The 18,580-nt window shown below is 40.4% G+C and overlaps 1 protein-coding gene across 1 annotated transcript in view; it reads right to left on the bottom strand.

The window, feature by feature from the left end:
• The window catches only part of MGAM2 (maltase-glucoamylase 2 (putative)), an 87,121-nt gene that overhangs the window by 49,987 nt on the left and 18,554 nt on the right, over positions 1-18,580 (bottom strand). Inside the window, exons 6-14 of the mRNA XM_047095173.1 lie at positions 17,658-17,829; positions 15,321-15,420; positions 14,448-14,560; positions 12,592-12,717; positions 10,347-10,478; positions 10,159-10,257; positions 7,683-7,796; positions 6,250-6,334; positions 3,262-3,379 (exon numbers count right to left, since the gene is read on the bottom strand). Of these exons, the coding sequence (XP_046951129.1) occupies positions 3,262-3,379; positions 6,250-6,334; positions 7,683-7,796; positions 10,159-10,257; positions 10,347-10,478; positions 12,592-12,717; positions 14,448-14,560; positions 15,321-15,420; positions 17,658-17,829 (1,059 nt within the window). The remainder of the gene's footprint in view (positions 1-3,261; positions 3,380-6,249; positions 6,335-7,682; positions 7,797-10,158; positions 10,258-10,346; positions 10,479-12,591; positions 12,718-14,447; positions 14,561-15,320; positions 15,421-17,657; positions 17,830-18,580) is intronic.

Below are 18,580 nucleotides of genomic sequence, written 5' to 3'. Positions count from 1 at the left end.
GCAATGGACTTTCCAACCAAACAGAAAAAGCATCAGGGCATCACAAGCTAGGTGAGCAAACTAGTTTAGCATTGTTAAGAGCTTCTTTCCCACTTCTGAATAAGGTTTTAGACTTCATGTAAGACAGCACAAACCTCTATAGTCCAGCCCCCACCCCCCGCCCTAAGAAATGTCTCTAGACTCCTGTCCTCTTGATTATGCTTTCTTCATCTTGTTGGATCTGGTTGTGCCTCTGACCCTTCTGGTCGACAAGACACTGGAACCGTGCCTTGGGTCCTTGGCTCTGTCTTCTCCCTCCAGACAGAGATTTTCCAATGGCCCTTGTTTCCATGCTTTGCTGCCCATACATATATCATCTTGTTTAGTATAACACCAGTTCATGTTGAAACTCCGTAGCCCGTGCTGGTCTAGGAGGATAGTTTGTATACCACCTGGGCTCCAGGCACCGGGGTTCCTCAAAAGCTTCAGAACTTATCATTAGCAGTTCTCAATGTTGGGAAATCTTAATTAATATGAGATCAGTGAGTCTCAAAAGATGACATATGATACTCTTTATAAAGTTAAATGCAATCCAAATACAAATATCTATACTAGATATACAAATACAAATACCTATACTAGATATACAAATATCTATATTAGATATACTAGATATACTAGATAGAAGAGAAAGCAAAGGAATTGAAAAGATGGAGTGTAGAAAGATAAAGACTTCAGGATGGAGGGGAGCATGGGGTGGGAAGAACACGAAGTTAGATGACGGCTCTTTTCCTAGCTTTTATTCTGAATACTCTTTTGCATAGGCACTTCCTTGAAATGCCTCTCCCTCCTTTCTCCTTCCCGGATAAACAGCTCACACCTTGCTTTAGGGATCTCATATTAAACAAAATTACAACTATGGGGTAGTGACACCCCAGCCACAACTGCTGTGAGCCCTTTCCTTTTGGTACATGGTCTGAGACAAGTGTGCCAGCAGGCACCGGGCAGTTCCTCACAGACCCTGTCACAGCCACCAATTCTTCCCCACTTCATATCCTGAGGACTGCCTTATGAGGAGTCTATCAATGCCAAATGACTTACAAGGGCAGAGGGGAGAAAATTCTGAAAAAGAAGATGGGTTTAGAAGAGTGAGCCCTCCGTTTGTATAATTTAACAAGTGATAAAGGTAACATAAAGGAGAAAACTCACTCTTCCACCCTTACCCTCATGTCTACTTGGCTCTCGATGAGCAGGTACTTTGCCTTTATTACCACTGACTAGGGGGTTTACTGTATGCTGCAGTCATGGATCATAAAAGAAACACCTTCAGGTTGTACAGAGTAAAACTGAAACAGGGATAAGGTTATCTGAGGTTACAGGTTTATCTACAGGCCAACCTTCATGGTACCACAGATTAAATAAGTCTGTTTTCAAGCCCAGAGGGACAATCTTATTCAGAGATCCTCAAGTCTCTCCTTTCTATCCCTCAGGTTTGGTCTGCTTATCATCCAGTCCTGATCTCTGAGGGGATCTGATCTTTCTACTTTCAGCTTAGAGGGAGGAGAAGTTCATTCTTGGGGTAGACCAGTAATCACTGCCCCCAAACAATACTTCCAGGAAGGCTGAGCCAAATAGCCATCAGATCTATGACTTGAATTTTCCTGATGCTCAGATTCCACTGAACAAACATCTTATTTGTTTTTCTACCACTCTGCCTCATATCCAAAGGCCAAGTTCCACTTATTTCCAGGGACTCAGGTCACTCTGTCTGACCCAGAGAACTTAGAAAGGCACTTACTACCTTCTCCATCACAGTTACCTTTTAACTATTAATCACAGCTAGTAGAATCTATGAACCAAGCCCATCATGATCTTACAGAACTTTTATTACATGGAGACACCAGCCATAAAGCAATCTGCAACTCTCTTTCCCTCTTCCTGCCCATTCTTTCTTACCCTGGTCACTTAGCCACTCTCCCACCCACTTTCCATTCTTAGAAGCGTCTACGGGTTGAAATAGATCGGAACTAAAAGAAACTCTGGCCAACATCAGTCCCAGCCTCCCGTTCCCAAGATGAGGAACCTGAGCCTTATTCATCTAATTTATTTCCCAGGAAAGGTAGAGTGAGGGAGACAGAGGTCAGAAAGAGAAGATAACAAAATTAGAAATGTGTCCTTTTTCCTGAAGCTTTTCTTTTATTGAGATCAAAACTTTGGCATTTATTGGACAAGGACTCTCTCTCACCTGGACAATCCAGCATAATTCAAAGTCTGGAGGGCACAATGGAGCAGGAAAACAAGTGGTGTAGTCTAACTCACCTCTCTCACCAGGCCCCCTGTGGAGCCCTTCCTGACTTCTCTCCCTCAGACCAGCAGCTATTCAACACACATCTTTAGTATACACTGTTCCTCAGGCTAAGGATATAGGCATGGCTTTTCCCTCAAGAAACTTACAGTCCAGCAAGAAAGAAAAAATGGGTTATCTAAAAGTTATAAGATTTTTGCACATTAAGCTTACTGCAATACAAACAAAGGTAGCACAAAAAAAGGGAGATGGTCTTTCTAGAACTGACAGGCAGGTTTCCAGAATGAACATCTGAAGAGAGGCTTTATCTAAAAGTTATAATACAAGATTTTTGCACATTAAGCTTACTGCAATACAAACAAAGGTAGCACAAAAAAAAGGGAAATAGTCTTTTTCTAGAGCTGACAGGCAGGTTTCCAGAATGAACATCTGAAGAGAGGCTTTAAAGATAAGCATATGTTTGCAGACAGGAGAATGGAGAGGGAGACTGGGGCAGGCAGTGGGGAGAGTAGCTGGAAGTATTGCATGCAGTGTTGCCAGGTAGACACGGGACACTCAGGTCAACTTGAATTTCATTTAAACGATGGATAATTTTTAGTGTAAGTATGTCCAGTACAATTTTAACTTGGTCCTATATCTTTATTTGCCAATTCAGGAAACCTTAGTGTGTTAACCACAGCAACATTGGGTAATAGGACCTCAGCAAGGGATGGCTTCCAAATGAATGCTCTAAATACCTTACACCTTACTGCCGACTAGTATCTGATGAAGTCCCTTAGTCACAAGCCAATCAAAACTAATCTCCCACAGAAACCAAGGGGCTATAGGAAAAGAGCTCTTTAGTAGCCTATAAGATCTGAGTTTCTGTGTCCTTATCAGCACAAAAATATTTGAAAAACATACTTCTGGAAGATTCTGAAAGCCCTCTGCCTCCTAACTCCCCCAAGCTGGAATTAGGGGGAAAACCAAGTACTTACAAGTGTGTAGCTTTTGCCATGGAGTAGCCATACAAGCTGTGGACATCATAGTGAAGGCCCTGATGAAATTCTGCATCCATGCAGAGGGTTCTTGCAGAAAGGAAGCCGTCCAGAACTCCTGTGGGGAAATACCCATTAGCGAGGCACTTCCTTGTCAATGGGCTCTAACAAAATAACCACCCAATTGTTTGCTTCCTCCTTGTTCTATCTTCCTACCCAGTCTCCGCCTAATGAAATCCTTTCCAGATTTTAAGTTCTACCCTAAATGCTGCTTCCTACACGGATCTACACTAAGCCCCTGAGATAGATCATTAAAATTAATGTGCACGCCCACTGAGGTCACAAAAAAATGGTGCTGGATGGAGTAACTGAGGAACAAGCTCATTGCCACAGGAAGTTGGTCTGAGATTAAATACAAATAAGACACACACATTTCTCTACATATATTTGATCAAGAGGAACTGAATGTGTTAGGAACAGACATGAGGGACAGTGGAAAGGAAAATGCTTTCACTCTTCCATTATAGGCACTCATATGCTGGGTAGGCTTTTTTTTTTTATTTTTTTTTAACATTTATTCATTTTTGAGAGACAGAGAGAGACAGAGCATGAGTGGGGAAGGGGCAGAGAGAGGGAGACACAGAATCGGAAGCAGGCTCCAGGCTCCGAGCCGGCAGCCCAGAGCCTGACGCGGGGCTTGAACTCACGGACTAGTGAGATCATGACCTGAGCTGAAGTCGGCCGCCTAACTGACTGAGCCACCCAGGCACCCCTGGGTAGGCTTTTTAAAGAAATGAGAGATGACGTTTGGGTGGTTTCACAAATGAGAACTCAGATCCTGCCTCTAGAATCACCATTGCGACTGTATTTTCCCTAAAATGCTCAAAAGTTTCTGCTTTGTAGCCTAGGATCTCGTTCTTCCTTTATTTTTTCTCTGGTAGACCAGTAACTGAGACATAGCAGCCCTCCTTCCTGAAGCCCTGTTGTGGACATAGGGCTGCAGTATGAAGTACAATTCCAGAAAGCAGTGGGACCAGGAAACTGTGAGGTTGAGTTTTCCCCACAAGCCCAACAGAATCCCACCAGGTCAACTTAACCAGAAATTAAGTTGAATTCCAAAACATAATGAAATGTGTATTTTTGGCACAGCTCAGCCCGTGGAATGAGACTCACAACCACTTCCATGATAAGAAAAGACACTCCAGGGGCGCCCAGGTGGTTCAGTCGCTTGAGGGGCTGACTTTGGCTGAGAGCATGATCTCGAGGTTCTTGAGGTCGAGCCCCAGTGTGGAGCCTGTTTTGGATCCTCTGGCCCCCTGTCCCTCTGCACCTCCCGTGCTCCTGCTCGCGCGCGCGCGCTCTCTCTCTCTCTCAAAAATAATTAAATATTAGAAACAAAAAAAGACAAGACGCCACAACTCTCTAAAGGTCAAAGGTAAATATCTAAGTCTTTATCATGCTAGTTTGTGCTCTCCAAACCTGAAAAGGTGAGAAACAGAGCAGCTTTGGGGCAGAGGCTGGTCACAGGTAGGAAGACACAATGCTGTGAGGTAGGGAGTGAGGTGTTTGCCAGAAGCAGGCAGAACAGGATGACATTGCAGTTTTTTTCATAGAACAAAACAAAACAAAACAACAACAACACAACAACTTAGTTCTGGCTAAGAAGAATATTAAGAGATTAAAAGGGAAACATAATAAACTGATCCACAGTGGGGGAAAAAAATGGGAACAAAGACCGAGCAGAGACGAATAAAGAGTAAACAGGGCAAGCAAATAGATTTTGCAAGAAGTTAAGTGATCTGAAGACAAGATTTCTCCCAAAAAATTTCTCCACTCTTTCAGTGACCAGAAAGGGCTCAAGAAACAGGTAAACCTTAGTCCAGGGTGCAGGGAAAGTGGACAAACCAGAATAAACTGGCAGAGACTGGCCAGATGTTCACCAAGCCTGTGTTCTCTTCCTGGGAGAGGAAGGTTGTATTTCACACTTTTGCTCCAGGGTAAACTGAGAATATGTGATTGGCTTTCTGAGCAAAGAAATGTGAGCCAATTGAACACACCTCACTTCAAGGCCAATAAAACTCCCTCTACCTCCACCGTCTCTCTCCTTCACCCAGAAGCCAGAAACAAGGGACTCTGAGGTGGGAGCACCACTCAATGGAAGTAACTAGATCCCTGAGTCACTGCTTGAGTGACAGCCACACATCTCATTCTGGAGTATTATATGAGCAAAAAATAAATGTTTATTGTGTTAATCCACTTAGATGCTGGGGCTTACTTGTTTCCACAGCACAATCTATTCGATGCTGTTACACACACACACACACACACACACACACACACACACACACTTTCAAAATCAGGAATGGAAAATTTGACTAGAAAGGAGACTTAAAAATAAGAGAGACTTGGGTGGTTCAGTTGGATACACGTCCGACTTTGGCTCAGGTCGTGATCTCATGGTTCCGTGGGTTTGAGCCCTGCCTTGGGCTCTGTGCTGATGGCTCAGAGCCTGGAGCCTGCTTCAGATTCTGTGTGTGTGTCTCTCTCTCTGTCCCTCCTTCAGTCTCTCTTTCTTTCTCTCTCAAAAATAAATAAACATTAAAAAAATTTTTTTAATTAAAAAAAATTAAGAGAGACCTAATTGGGACCATTGATGCTTTCAATTATGGCTAATGAGCGGAAAAAAAATTAACAAAATTGCAGCTTTACTTCAATGGAAGGTAGTTTGGACTTGAGGTTTTCTGACGAACCCCAAAGGGGCTGGGAGAACACAGAACCCCGTGGGGGAGGCATGTCTCCATCACACACTCGCCCTGGGGTTCGGTTCCTGCAGCGAGAAAAGGTGGCCAGAGACCAATGTGGTGGCAGGGCCTCCAGCAGAGGAGCGGCCCACCTGGCTGCAGGCCGCGTGCTCCAGGACAGTGGGACTGAGCTCTGCCGCAACCAGTGCTGCTGAGGCTGCTTTCAACAAGCCTTGTGACAACTTACTGGGAGTGAAAGGAGGAACATTCAAGTGGTTTGACTCACACCCACGATTGGACCCGTGGTGAAAACTGGATACTTCATCCATTTCCTGCAAAGACACAAAAGCCACACAAGGGAAAGGGTTACCTACAGTTGGGTTGGTTGTCTGAGAATGTCACCTGAACTAGGAGCCCGTCTGGGGTCTCTTACCAACTGACTTAGGGGTCTTGAGTAATCTTCCTAAATTTTCTTGACCTCTGTTTCATCCTTTGGATTAGATTGTGCCTAAACTGCCCTCCAACTCTCAGTGGTATCAGGCACATTTTACTTTTTATACCTTGAGTTCAATTAGTTAATTAGGAAATACCATCCCAAAGGCTGATTTTTACCCATAAATGTTATTGTTGCTGTTATTATTTCAGTGATGTGTTAAAAAAAAAAAATAACGCTTGGGGCACCTGGGTGGCTCAGTCAGTTAAGTGTTCGACTTCAGATCAGGTGACAATCTCGGAGTTCGTGAGTTCGAGGCCCGCATCGGGCTCTGTGCTGACAGCTCAGAGCCTGGAGCCTGCTTTGGCTTCTGTGTCTCCCTCTCTCTCTACCCTACCCCCTGTTCATGCTTTGTCTCTCTCTCTCTCAAAAATAAATAAACATTAAAAAAATTGTTTTTAAAAAAAGCCTAAGATAGAGGAATGTTTCTATTTTACAATTTCCCCTTTTATTCCACTCAGTGAGGGACATGAAGATATAATTGAGATCAAATCTATTTCTTCAAAATGGATTAAAAAATTAAAAAATAGGTGATGCCTAATCCCGTTAACAGAGATAACTTCCCAAGTTTCAAAGAAATATCTCCACCTGCTATCCCCACTTAAAAATAAAGTGGATTCATTAAATCATTCTCTAATTAACTTTAAATTTTAATGAAGCAGTGCAACAAATAATAGCAATTATAGCCTCTAATAAACCAGTATTTTTAGATTGAAAGACAGTTAATGGAGGAAAAAGCTGAGACCACGAGAAAGCAAAAGACTTTCTCACAAAAGACATAATCAGTCGGTGGCAGATCCAGAATTAAAATCCAGGGTTTTGAGGGGCCTATTTCACTGCATAGAAGCTCAGCATTAAGTAAAAGGATTTTTTTTTTGACATTCACTAATTTATAGAAACAGAGACAGAGCACAAACTGGGGAGGGGCAGAGAGAGAGGGAAACACAGAATCTAAAATAGGCTCCAGGCTCTGAACTGTCAGCACAGAGCCTGATGTGGGACTCGAACCCACAAACCATGAGATGGTGACCTGAGCCGAAGTCCCACGCGTAACCAACTAAGCCACCCAGGCGCCCCTAAGCACTAAGGCAAGAAGACTATTTTATTACAGATCAGGGTCAAAACTCATTCTCAAATCTTGGAACATCCATTTCCAAAAGAAGTTTTATCCGGGAATAACAACTTACAATCCACACTCCATCAAACTCGAGAGTTTTATGAAATTCACTGATCTGCTCTCTCCACCACTCAATACAAACTGGATTGCTAAAATCAGGAAAGACCGTCAATCCAGGATATCCCTAGAGAACAAAGAAGGCACCACAGTTGGTGTGGCTAGTGGGTGACTTACACACTGATGGCAGGCTATTGCTTCTTCCGTTAGGAGCCCCATGCATCTTATCATTTCAGAATCAAAATGTCCCCCAAAACTAAATAGTAAAATAGATGCAAGGAACCCAAAAGAAGTAAAAAGAGAAGGAACAATTGCTGATCACAGAACTGAGACGTTATCAGATGTCTTTTTTCTATGAAAACACAAAAGTAACATTTCATCATGTCAGACCAGATGGAAGAACTATTTAAAATTCTCACACGTCTAACTAGATACTATTTCAGGAGCGAACGATTGGATTCATTTAATGTGTTAATTAAAGAGCATTTAAACCCGTGTGGAATAACAAAATTTATAAAGAATATGTTGATTTTGGTATATAAACAATCGTTTTAAATGGCAAAATGAATTTAAAGAAGGCACTTGTGATGAGCATTGAGTGCTGTATGTAAGTGATGAATCACTGAATTCTGCTGAAACCAATATTGCATTCTATGTTAACAACTTTAAATTTAAAAAAAAAAACTTACTGAAAAATAAATAAATAAATAAAATGGTGAAATGAATTTTGTGCTTCTTATTCAGTTCCAATATCTCTTATCCTCTCTTCTCTTCCTATCTATTCCTATTAATGTAGCTTTCAACATTTTCCAGAAATAGCACAAAGATAGAACTTATAGCCAAATTATTGAAAATCCTGAACTGATAGGATACAAGATTTTGTGCTTACATTCTTATTAATTTTCTCAACGAATTTATAGGTTATTATTTAGGATGATGTTCAGGCAATATAATGAATATATATTCATATATGTAATGAAAACATATTATATATATGAATATATATATTATATATTCATATATAATGAATATACATCATATATGAATATATAATGAATAAATATTATATATTATATGTATATATTTATATTATAAATATTATAAAAATATAAATATATAATGTAAAAAACACATACATAAAATTCTGAGACTTCTTAAACCTCAAGATGAGAGCTTAAAATTCTCAATTTAAATGGATTGAACTATTTGATAGGGCACCAAAGACTGAATAGGTGATAGGGCACAAACAATAACCAGAGGTAATTTTGGACCTCAGGAAATAGGCAGTGTGGTAAAGAAGTCACCTACAGCAACACTACCTAGAGCAGACCCAGCAAGCTTCATTCTAACCAAATGCCTTTATAATAAACCTCCACCCACTAATTACATGCAACTTACTAATTGTATACCACTCAAATATGAGTCCTACTGAAATGACTCACAGGTCTGGATAACCTACTTTTTAGATGAAAAACATCATGTTTATGTGACCATGGCCTCTGATTTTGTACTTACAGATGATTATTGGTCTACCTGATATTTTAGAAATTTTCTTCAAACAAAACCAAGCAAAGCATTGGTTTGGGGAAGGAAGGGAACTTCTCTACTATTTCCTGGAAGGTTCGACCCAATGAAAAAGAAAACACATAGAATTAAGTATTGTAAACAAAGTCGATAGGAATTCAGTGAGCATTGATAACCCCGAAAAGGAGTTTTGAAAAGTAAACTGCCCAGGAGCAACACAATTTGCAGTCACATAAACTTTCAGATTAAGTATGTTTGAGGAAACCTCACATAATCCAATTATCTAGGGCTGAGCCTGTAAGTAACTGGAATAAAAAGTTGCCTACATGATTTGATTTCAAGTACTCTGAAAAGAGGCTTCTAATCAGCCTACTCCAATGCCTAAAACTGCTACGTTGGAACGAAGGCTAGGCTCTACCTACAAGTCTCATGGAAAAGAAAAGTACGTTAGGTTGCACATTAGCCTATGAGCATATTGCTGCATTATTATAGCTGAATGTCTTGGGAAAGACAAGGAAATTGGGGTGCAGGAGGACTTTAAGAATAAATGAATTTTCTTCTAATAATACATTGCTTCTCAAATATCTATAGTCTAGGAATTCAGGGGCTAGCTTTTTAGAGACTAGATATTAGTTTTCCCACCACAAAAGAAGAAATGATAATTATGTGAAGTGGTAGAAATGGTATTTTCACAACGACAATCATACTGCAATATAGAAACGTATCAGATCAACACGTCGTACACCTTAAATTTACACAATGTCATATGTGAAATATATTTCAATTTTTTTAAATCCCCCAGAATTTTAATTATTTTACTATGACATCTATTGGTCTAAAAATAATATTAAAGGAAGCCTCTAAAGCCATGAAAATAGTAATGATACTGCCTTCTACTCACTCTCATAACAAAAGTACCGACTTCCCCAGATGACTGTAAGTTAGTGATTTTCTTGCAAAATTACCTGTCCAATGGCAAATTCATTGTCCTGCCAGATCCATACTCTCTTCTTACTTCCAGTCTCATAGGGCTGGTAGTTAGAGTTATTTAATATTCCAGGATGCTAATAAATAAATATGATAACAATTATTTTTGTAAATTTCTTTTACACTTTGAAAGGAAAAATGAGGCAACAGATTTGTTTGAACATACCATCATGATTACATATTTCATTCCTTGGCCATGCAAGTCTTTGGCAAAATCTTCGAGACGAGGGAAAGCCTCTTTATCAATCGTGAAATCCTTTCCCCCTTCCATGTAGTCTATGTCAGAGTACTGGACGTCCTGAAAGATCCAACCTGCTGGTTAGAAAATATCACTGTGCTCACGGAAGGTATCATAGCTCTGGTACTTGCTCACTAAAACTGAAGCTGTGTTTCTCAGTGATCCTCAAACTCCCGGGACTTGGCTACCTCCTAGAAGTATATAAGCCCCTTCTGAAAGATGCAGGTGCTTCTACGTTGTAGTTCTGTCTCTCTCTCTCTCTCTCTCTCTCTCTCTCTCTCTCTCTCTCTCCTCACAGGTGCATGTTATAAGGGAGGAACTTGGGAGGGAACTTGATGGTAGGGACTGTGTCTTGTTCATCTCTGTAACTCGAGAGCTTGGATGCTTGACGTAAAACAGGTGTGCTTTAAATGTCTGTTTGGGTAAGTATACTCATAATGTTATAACACTGTGCAAACGTGGAGCCTAAACATTAAGCTAGAATATATCAGAAGAGGAGAAAACAGTCATCTTGTTCTATAAAACTGCTAGAGTAATAACTCACAAAGATCAATGACAGAGGGCAGAGCTTTAATTGACCAAACTCTCAGACACACATTATTTTAGGGTTTGCCTATCAATCTGAGATGGGCAGGTGTTGTTCTCAGGGAGGAGACTGAAATGCAAAGGGGTTGAGTGACATTTCCCCAGGTCGTATTCATGGGTGGGTGGGGTCCACTGGGGCTTTTGTGATACGTGATAGGAGTCAAAGGTGACCCCAGCTGCTCTTTTTTTCCAATCTGCCACAACTTCAAAGACATCCGAAGGTCTTTTAAGTAAGTGTTTCTCATGTGTATTAGAAGGCTCTGGCTTGCAGGCCTGAAGGAAATGTGGCTTGTGGCCTATTGCCAATGTGGCACATCTGTTCTAACACAGGGCAGTCAGCTAGTACCCAGGTGTCCTCGGGAACCACGTGGTGGGAAAGATCCAATCCATGGAAGAGAAGCTCATTTGTTTCTGAATCAGCAACACCTCAGAAAAGCCTTTCCCATCAGAGGTACGGGGATAGGTTGAAACCAACATCCCTTGTCGTCAAAAGCACTATTTTTGAATCCTGGTCCTGCCATTTAGCTAGCTGGAGTGGCCTTGGAAAAGTTATGAACTGTGCAGTGAGTCTCCATTACCTTATGTACCAAATACCAATAAATGAGGGTTAACCATGATTGTGAAAGCACCTTAAAAAATCATAATGACGTGTTGAGACCTGGCCTGATTCCTCCTGGAATTGAATGCTTGCAGATAGCATATTTGGGAGCATTAAAATGAAACATATAATCAGTTACTCCGAAACAACACAGTGGTCATGTTTTCTCAGAGGAAAAATTCATCTCTCTGCCTGCTCCCCTTTCTGCCCTGAGAGGGGATTGAAAAGTCCTGGGATCAGGCCAAAGTCAAATATATCCTAGCCAAATTGGATCCTAGTCAAACATGCTTGCAACACAGTTCCAAAGATCTAGCCCAACATAAATTGTTTTGATAACCTCACTAATAACGTTATGTATCTCCTGGATGAATTTGTCAAATATTATACACTTAATAATTATCTATTTACTGGTGGACATTGAACATCATAAACAGAGCTTTGGAACAACAGAGCTTTTGATATCAGAGTCTGCTAGATCTTAAAGGAGTGTGCAAAGTCACTATGAGATACTTATTCTAAGTCATTTTTATAGCCATCAGCTCTTATTAGCCATATCACCCCAGATGTTGCTTTCTTTTATAAAATAACAGCTAACTTTGTCAACAGTTCATCCTCTGTGCTGCCTGTCTTCCATAAAGTGTAAGGCAATCCTCACTATCAGTCCACCGAAGTCAGCCTTACATTCTCATTTTATAAAGGGGGAAACCAGGACTCAGAGATGTTAATTAACTAGCCCAACACTGACAGAACCAGGAAGAAGTAAAGTAAAATTCAAAACCATACCCATCTGACTCCATAAACCAAGCTCTTTTGATGATGATATAGGTAATTTAGCATGCAAATTTCTGACAGTAGATGTCCCTATCTATGTATCTATCTATCCAACTTTCCATCTATCTCTTTGTATATGTTCCTAATAAATTGAATTAGATGCAAACGCTAAAAGATAGGAAATGCTGTCTTACACTGATAAGAGAAGTTCCAACTTACATATGGGATCCCAGCTCCACGATTTCGGTCCACAACCTTCCTCAATCCATTGATGCCGCCATAGTTCCTGCGACTAAGCTGGAACCCAAGACTCCAGTAGGGAGGCAAGAATGGTCGTCCAATGAGCTGAAAAAATAGATACAGGCCCGGCCAAGCATTTAAAAAATTACTGTTTTGAGGACCATGTCTGACACAGAAAACACTGTTTCCATTTCACCTTCTATAAAGCCCCCAGATCTAAAAATGTCAGAGTCAAGAGAAATCTCCTAGGGTAATTTGCAAAATTCTACAACTCACATCTTTCTTTCCTAAGTACCTAAACATATTCTCAGCAACTGCAACATCACAAAATAATGGGATTAGCAAAAATGATTGAATAATGGTGTCATACTGGAAGGAAAAAAATAATAATCATTCACTCAGTAAATGTTTTCTGAGTGTTTATGATGTGCTGAGCATTGATGTAGGCGCTTGGGATATAGCAGCATAAAGCAAACATAGTTCCTGCTCTCACAGAGATTAAAGGAAATACATAAATGCCTAATATAATTTCAGATAGTGGTATGTGCTAAGGAAAAAGGAATCAGGATTGATAGGATTATGAGTGATTACGTGAAAAAAACACTGGACTACGTTTAAAATCCAGGTTTACAGGGGTGCTTGGGTGGCTCAGTTGGTTACGCATCTGACTCTTGACTTTGGCTCAGGTCATGATCTCCTGGTCTATGAGTTTGAGCTCCCTATCAGGCTCTGAGCTGACATTGTAGAGTTGGCTTGGGACTCTCTCTCTCTCTTTCTCTCTTTCTCTCTCTCTCTCTCTGCACCCCCCACTGCTTGCTCTCTCTCTAAATAAATAAAAATAAACTAAAAAAAAAAAAAGTCCAGGTCTTCAAGTTGCTCAAGCCAACACTCCGAGAAAATCTCAGCCACAGCCCTATTTCACATTGTTCCCTAGAAGCCGCTGCCCTCCCATGTGACAGTGCCTCTGAATTCCCACACAGTTTCTTTGCACCTCATTAATGGCACTTATTGTAAGGTGTCTCCTACTATAATTATTTCAGACAGTGTCAGACTTCCCCTATTTGATTACAGATTAGCTGGTATCTGGGACCATATTTCACATGACTTTGTGTCATATTGAGCAAGTCACTTCATCTTTCTATACCTAGGTTTTTCATCTGTATAACAGGAAGTTCAGGCTAAATGGTATCTGAAGTTCTTTCCTGTTGTAAAAATTGAATAAAAACTAAATAGCACAGTTCCTTTGACATAGTTTCTTTTCACTAAATTTTTCTTTATTTTCTTTATTTTTTTTTCAACGTTTATTTATTTTTGGGACAGAGAGAGACAGAGCATGAACAGGGGAGGGGCACAGGGAGAGGGAGACACAGAATCCGAAACAGGCTCCAGGCTCTGAGCCATCAGCCCAGAGCCTGACGCGGGGCTCGAACTCACGGACCGCGAGATCGTGACCTGGCTGAAGTCGGACGCTTAACCGACTGCGCCACCCAGGCGCCCCTAAATTTTTCTTTATTGAATGAATGAATAAATTCTGCTGATTTGTGGCTGTTGATGTTTGGAATGACGGATCACATATGGATGGACTACGATATCCTTGGAAACAGGATGGTATCTGACTTATTTTTGCATTTAGTAAGCCTTGCGCAATGCCTCTTTAGCACTCAGCAGGCACCCAACAAATGTGCATCAAAATAAACACACGACCAATGAAAGACTCACAGTCCCAGCATTCATAACGCATAGCTTACATAAATTTAATTTTTCTCTTCTTAATTTATAATGAGTGTATGAGATAAGAGCAATAAATTATAACTCTCTACAAGCAAAGCCCATACCTCCAGATATTCCTGAACCACTTGTTCTGGAGTATTTCCCAGGAATACATAAAAGTCAAGGATGCCCCCAATCGTGCGGTAAGTGATTGCAGGAGCAGGCTGAAGGATGACCTCTGAAAAGATTAAAATGAGAGTTAATAGAACTTCATGGTTGCAAATATACTTTTCTCTAGAATGTGAATACCTGAGCTATTCAAAACAATCGCAGTCTCATTTTGAAAGAGATGAAAATCACATGTTTCTTTTTTTAGGTGATTGCTGAAGTTTATCATACTATTAAGTGAGTAAAACACTAATGAAGAACTGATTTTTTTTTAAGAGAAAGAAGAACCAATTCTATTTTAATCTGGCTATGGAACAATACAAATATTTGGAATTTGCGAGTGATATAACTTATTTAAAAACCTTATTAGATGAGTTTAATTACAACTTACAGATAAAAATAAAAATAAGTCCTTATTAAGGGTTCTGTTAGTCCAGAAGCTAGAGGGGGAAGATTCTGGAGTGGGGTAGGGATGAGCTATGAGAGACAGCCTGCAGAACACAGCCTTGCTGCCTATAGATAGACAGCCTGGTTTACATGTTGAAATCCACAGGTATCTTTGGGACCTACCTGTCAATGGATCTTATTATCCACAGAATCTTATGGATAACATTGCATCAAAAGAGAACCCTGAAGCAGTTTTCAATGTAAATAGCTTTTAGCATGAACTACATTTGTAACAGGTTATCCTACTTTGGGGTTCCTGTTTCTATAGAAGCATTGTGGGTTAAATATACCTTTGGTTAAACAGTGATTTGACCATGAAAGTCATTCTTATAAAAGCCACATCGCAAAACATATCCCTGCCAAGATAAAAAGATGCCTCATACCCATGGCATTACTGTTCAACAGAAAAACCCCAAAAGAGGAGCCGCTGGTGTCTTCGAGGCACAGGAAGAATGTATGAGCTCCATACAGATTAATCATGCCCTGTCAAGAAAAATGATAGGAAATAATAGCAGTATATGTTAAAAATGTTTTTATTTATCCTAAAACAAACAAAATCAAAATCTGTGTACAACCTGTACTTGGTCAATACTTGATGTAGTTTAGTATTGTATCAAAAGGGTATTGATGGGGCACCTGCATGGCTCAGTTGGTTGAGCATCTGACTCTTGATTTTGGCTCAGGTCACAATCCCAGGGTCGTGGGATCAAGCCCATATTGGGCTCTGCACTGAACATGGAGCCTATTTAAGATTCTCTCTCTCTCTCTCTCTCTCTCTCTCTCTCTTCCCCTCTCCCTCTTTCCCTCTCCCCCACTTGTGTTCTCTCTCTCTCTCTCTCTCTCTCAAAAAAAAAAGGTATTGAAATGGTAACATCAATTGAAAAATGGATAAATAAAATGTGGCATATCCATACAATGGAATACTATTAGTAATAATAAGAAATGAAAAACTGATCCATGCTACAACATGAATAAAACTCATAAATGTTGTGCTAAGTGAAAAACCATATATTGCATAATTCCATTTATATGAAGCATCCAGAGAGGTCAAATCCATACAGACAGAAAGTAGATTAGTGATTGCCCAGGGCTGACATGGGCACTGAGGTGGGAAAGGGGATTAGGTCTAAAAAAGGTATAAGGGATCCTAGTGGTATGAGGAAAACATATTCCAAAACTGGATTATGATGATAGCTGCACAACTCGATAATGTGCTTAAAAAATTACTGAGTTGTACATTTAAAACAGGCGAATTATAAAGTAAATAAATAGTATCTCAGTCAAGTTATTTTTTTTTAATTTGGAAAATATTGTGCTTCGGATTCTGTGTCTCCCTCTCTCTCTCTGCCCCCCCTCCCCGCTCACATTGTCTCTCTGTCTCAAAAATAAATAATAAACATTAATTTTTTTTTAATTTGGAAAATATTGGCAAAGACACACAACATGTTAGCAGAAGATGATGTTAGTATGAGAAAATTTTAATTTCTTCTTTATGCCAGCTGTGTTTTCTATTTTCTCTATAATTACTATATAACACTTAGGTAGTAAATAGGTTTAAAAGAAAAAGAAAAAGATACTGAACCCATCACAGGGCTGTGATGAACACTGATCTAAAAAAAGATAGTGTGTATAACAGTAAAAATGTGAGAGGGAGAGAGAGAGAGAGAAAGAGAGAGAGAAGGAAAAAAAAAGGAAGGAAGAGAGGGAGGAAGGAAGGTACACAAAGACTTTAATCTGTGATTACATAACTCAAGAATTTTTTAGCTATAGAAGGCCAAGCTTAGTATGATGCTTAGCATTCCTTATTTGTCAGGGTCCTTGAGCAAGCATTTTAGTGAATGTGCTGGCCATTGCTTTTTTCTCTCTGTTTCATTCAGTAAGTAAGCTCCCTTCCTTGCATCAGATAGTGGTAGGTGGGCCAGTTAATGGGCTACTTAACCTGCACCTCTTGCACAGATTTGGGAAACATTACAAGCACAATGGAGGCCTCAGGACATGCTCTACAAAGCAATGCTGCTCAAAGCTTGTTCACGAACTGGTACCTCCCCACACGCTTTACTGTAAGTCAGCAACAAGGAAAGTACAAAAATCAAGAGAAAGAGTTCAGGAACTCGTACAGCAATTTAAAAGAGTGATTTTATATCTGTTCAATTTAAACATATATTTTTTATGTCTTTGAGTAATCCTATTTCATTTTCCTAGGATTAAAGAGAGAGAGAGAGAAAGGAACTGATCCTTCACTACAGATAAGTTGAGAGACACTGCCCCGGAACAGCTTTAATATGCATGTGGGTCCCAGTGGGCCTTGTAAAAATGCAGATTATGGTTCAGTAGGTCTGAATAATTTTAAAGCTGCTAAAAGAAGTATTTTTTAGTCCACAAAGTTCTACGGAGGATAGCTCCTGCCGAAGCTCTCCCCTAGATACAACTCAATTATGAAAGACGGAGTTATTTTGCAGAAGGATTTTCTAATATATATTAGGCTATCGTACAGTCATTAGTTATATCTTCCCTTAAAAGGGAGATTTTCAAAAATGGATTTATTACTAATCATGAGTTTATAAGCCTCAAGAACAAGTATTCTCCCACACAAACAGATCTAACTTGGGCAAAATAACATATGGATGTAACTCTGTGGGTTGCTTGACTCTAGGTCACGTTCTGGAAAGGAGAGAAAGATTCCTTCCTGTGAGCAACAGGCAGGAGGAAGGGGAGCTCACCTTGGTGGGGGTGGCATCCCGAGTGAAGATGGGCCAGGTCTTCCAGGTCAGGTTGTGGAGGTACTGCTGATGCACGTGTTCTCCCAGCCCATACACGGAGGTGCTGGGCAGTCGGAAAGACAGCTGCAGGTACTGATGGGCGAACTGCAGGGGCCCGATGCTCGTGTCCAACCTGGGCCATGGGGCAAGGACGAGAGTCACCAACCAGCTATCTCTGCCGGGAAACTGTCTGCTACTCTCCCTATCGACTTCGAGAACAGTTGTTTTGTGCATGTTCTCATTCACTTTCATACTACCTTTGAAGGTCCTTCTAGGGGGTCTCTGATTCTTTATTTCTAGAGGAGCGTAGCACCGGAGACGTGACACCAGAAGCTCAAGTTGATGACTGGAAGAAGAGAGCAGATACAACCTTACGCTTGCGTCTGCTTCTTGCCAGGCACTACTCTGGATGCCTCCAGAATGTATCTCGGTACACAGAGCAACAGTGGACATTATGATTCCCTTTCTACGGACGTGGAAACTGAGGCTGACGTGAGATACTTTGTCTAACCTCACAAAGCTGACTGGTGGCTTGTTGATGCCAGAACTTGAATACAAATTTTACTGACACGAATCCTTGTATTTTCTCCAGTACAGTTTATGATTTATGCTCAGGTCACTGTTAGGCTCTTCATGGCAAGTTTCTCAGGACATAAAAATTTAGAATGCTAGACAGTGAAGTTGAGTTGCAAAGTGAATGGTAATCCAAAACAATGACATTTCCTACTTCAGAATATATATTAACTGCAAGTGTTTTTATCTAACTTAGCACACCAGCACATTTATTTTTTAGTATGCTGTGCTCTGCAGTCATGACAGATGAACAGCGTTAATGATCTACAGTAAAAGCTTTGACATTTTGTTGAGGTCCAAATATTTTCCCA

The sequence above is a fragment of the Lynx rufus genome, unplaced genomic scaffold (assembly GCF_022079265.1).
Source record: "Lynx rufus isolate CCGP_SWC_20201006 ecotype Redwood Valley unplaced genomic scaffold, mLynRuf1.p SCAF_4, whole genome shotgun sequence".
Classification (NCBI taxonomy): domain Eukaryota; kingdom Metazoa; phylum Chordata; class Mammalia; order Carnivora; family Felidae; genus Lynx; species Lynx rufus.
Note: the sequence above shows the minus strand (reverse complement) of the source record. Positions and strands in the feature narration are given on the sequence as shown.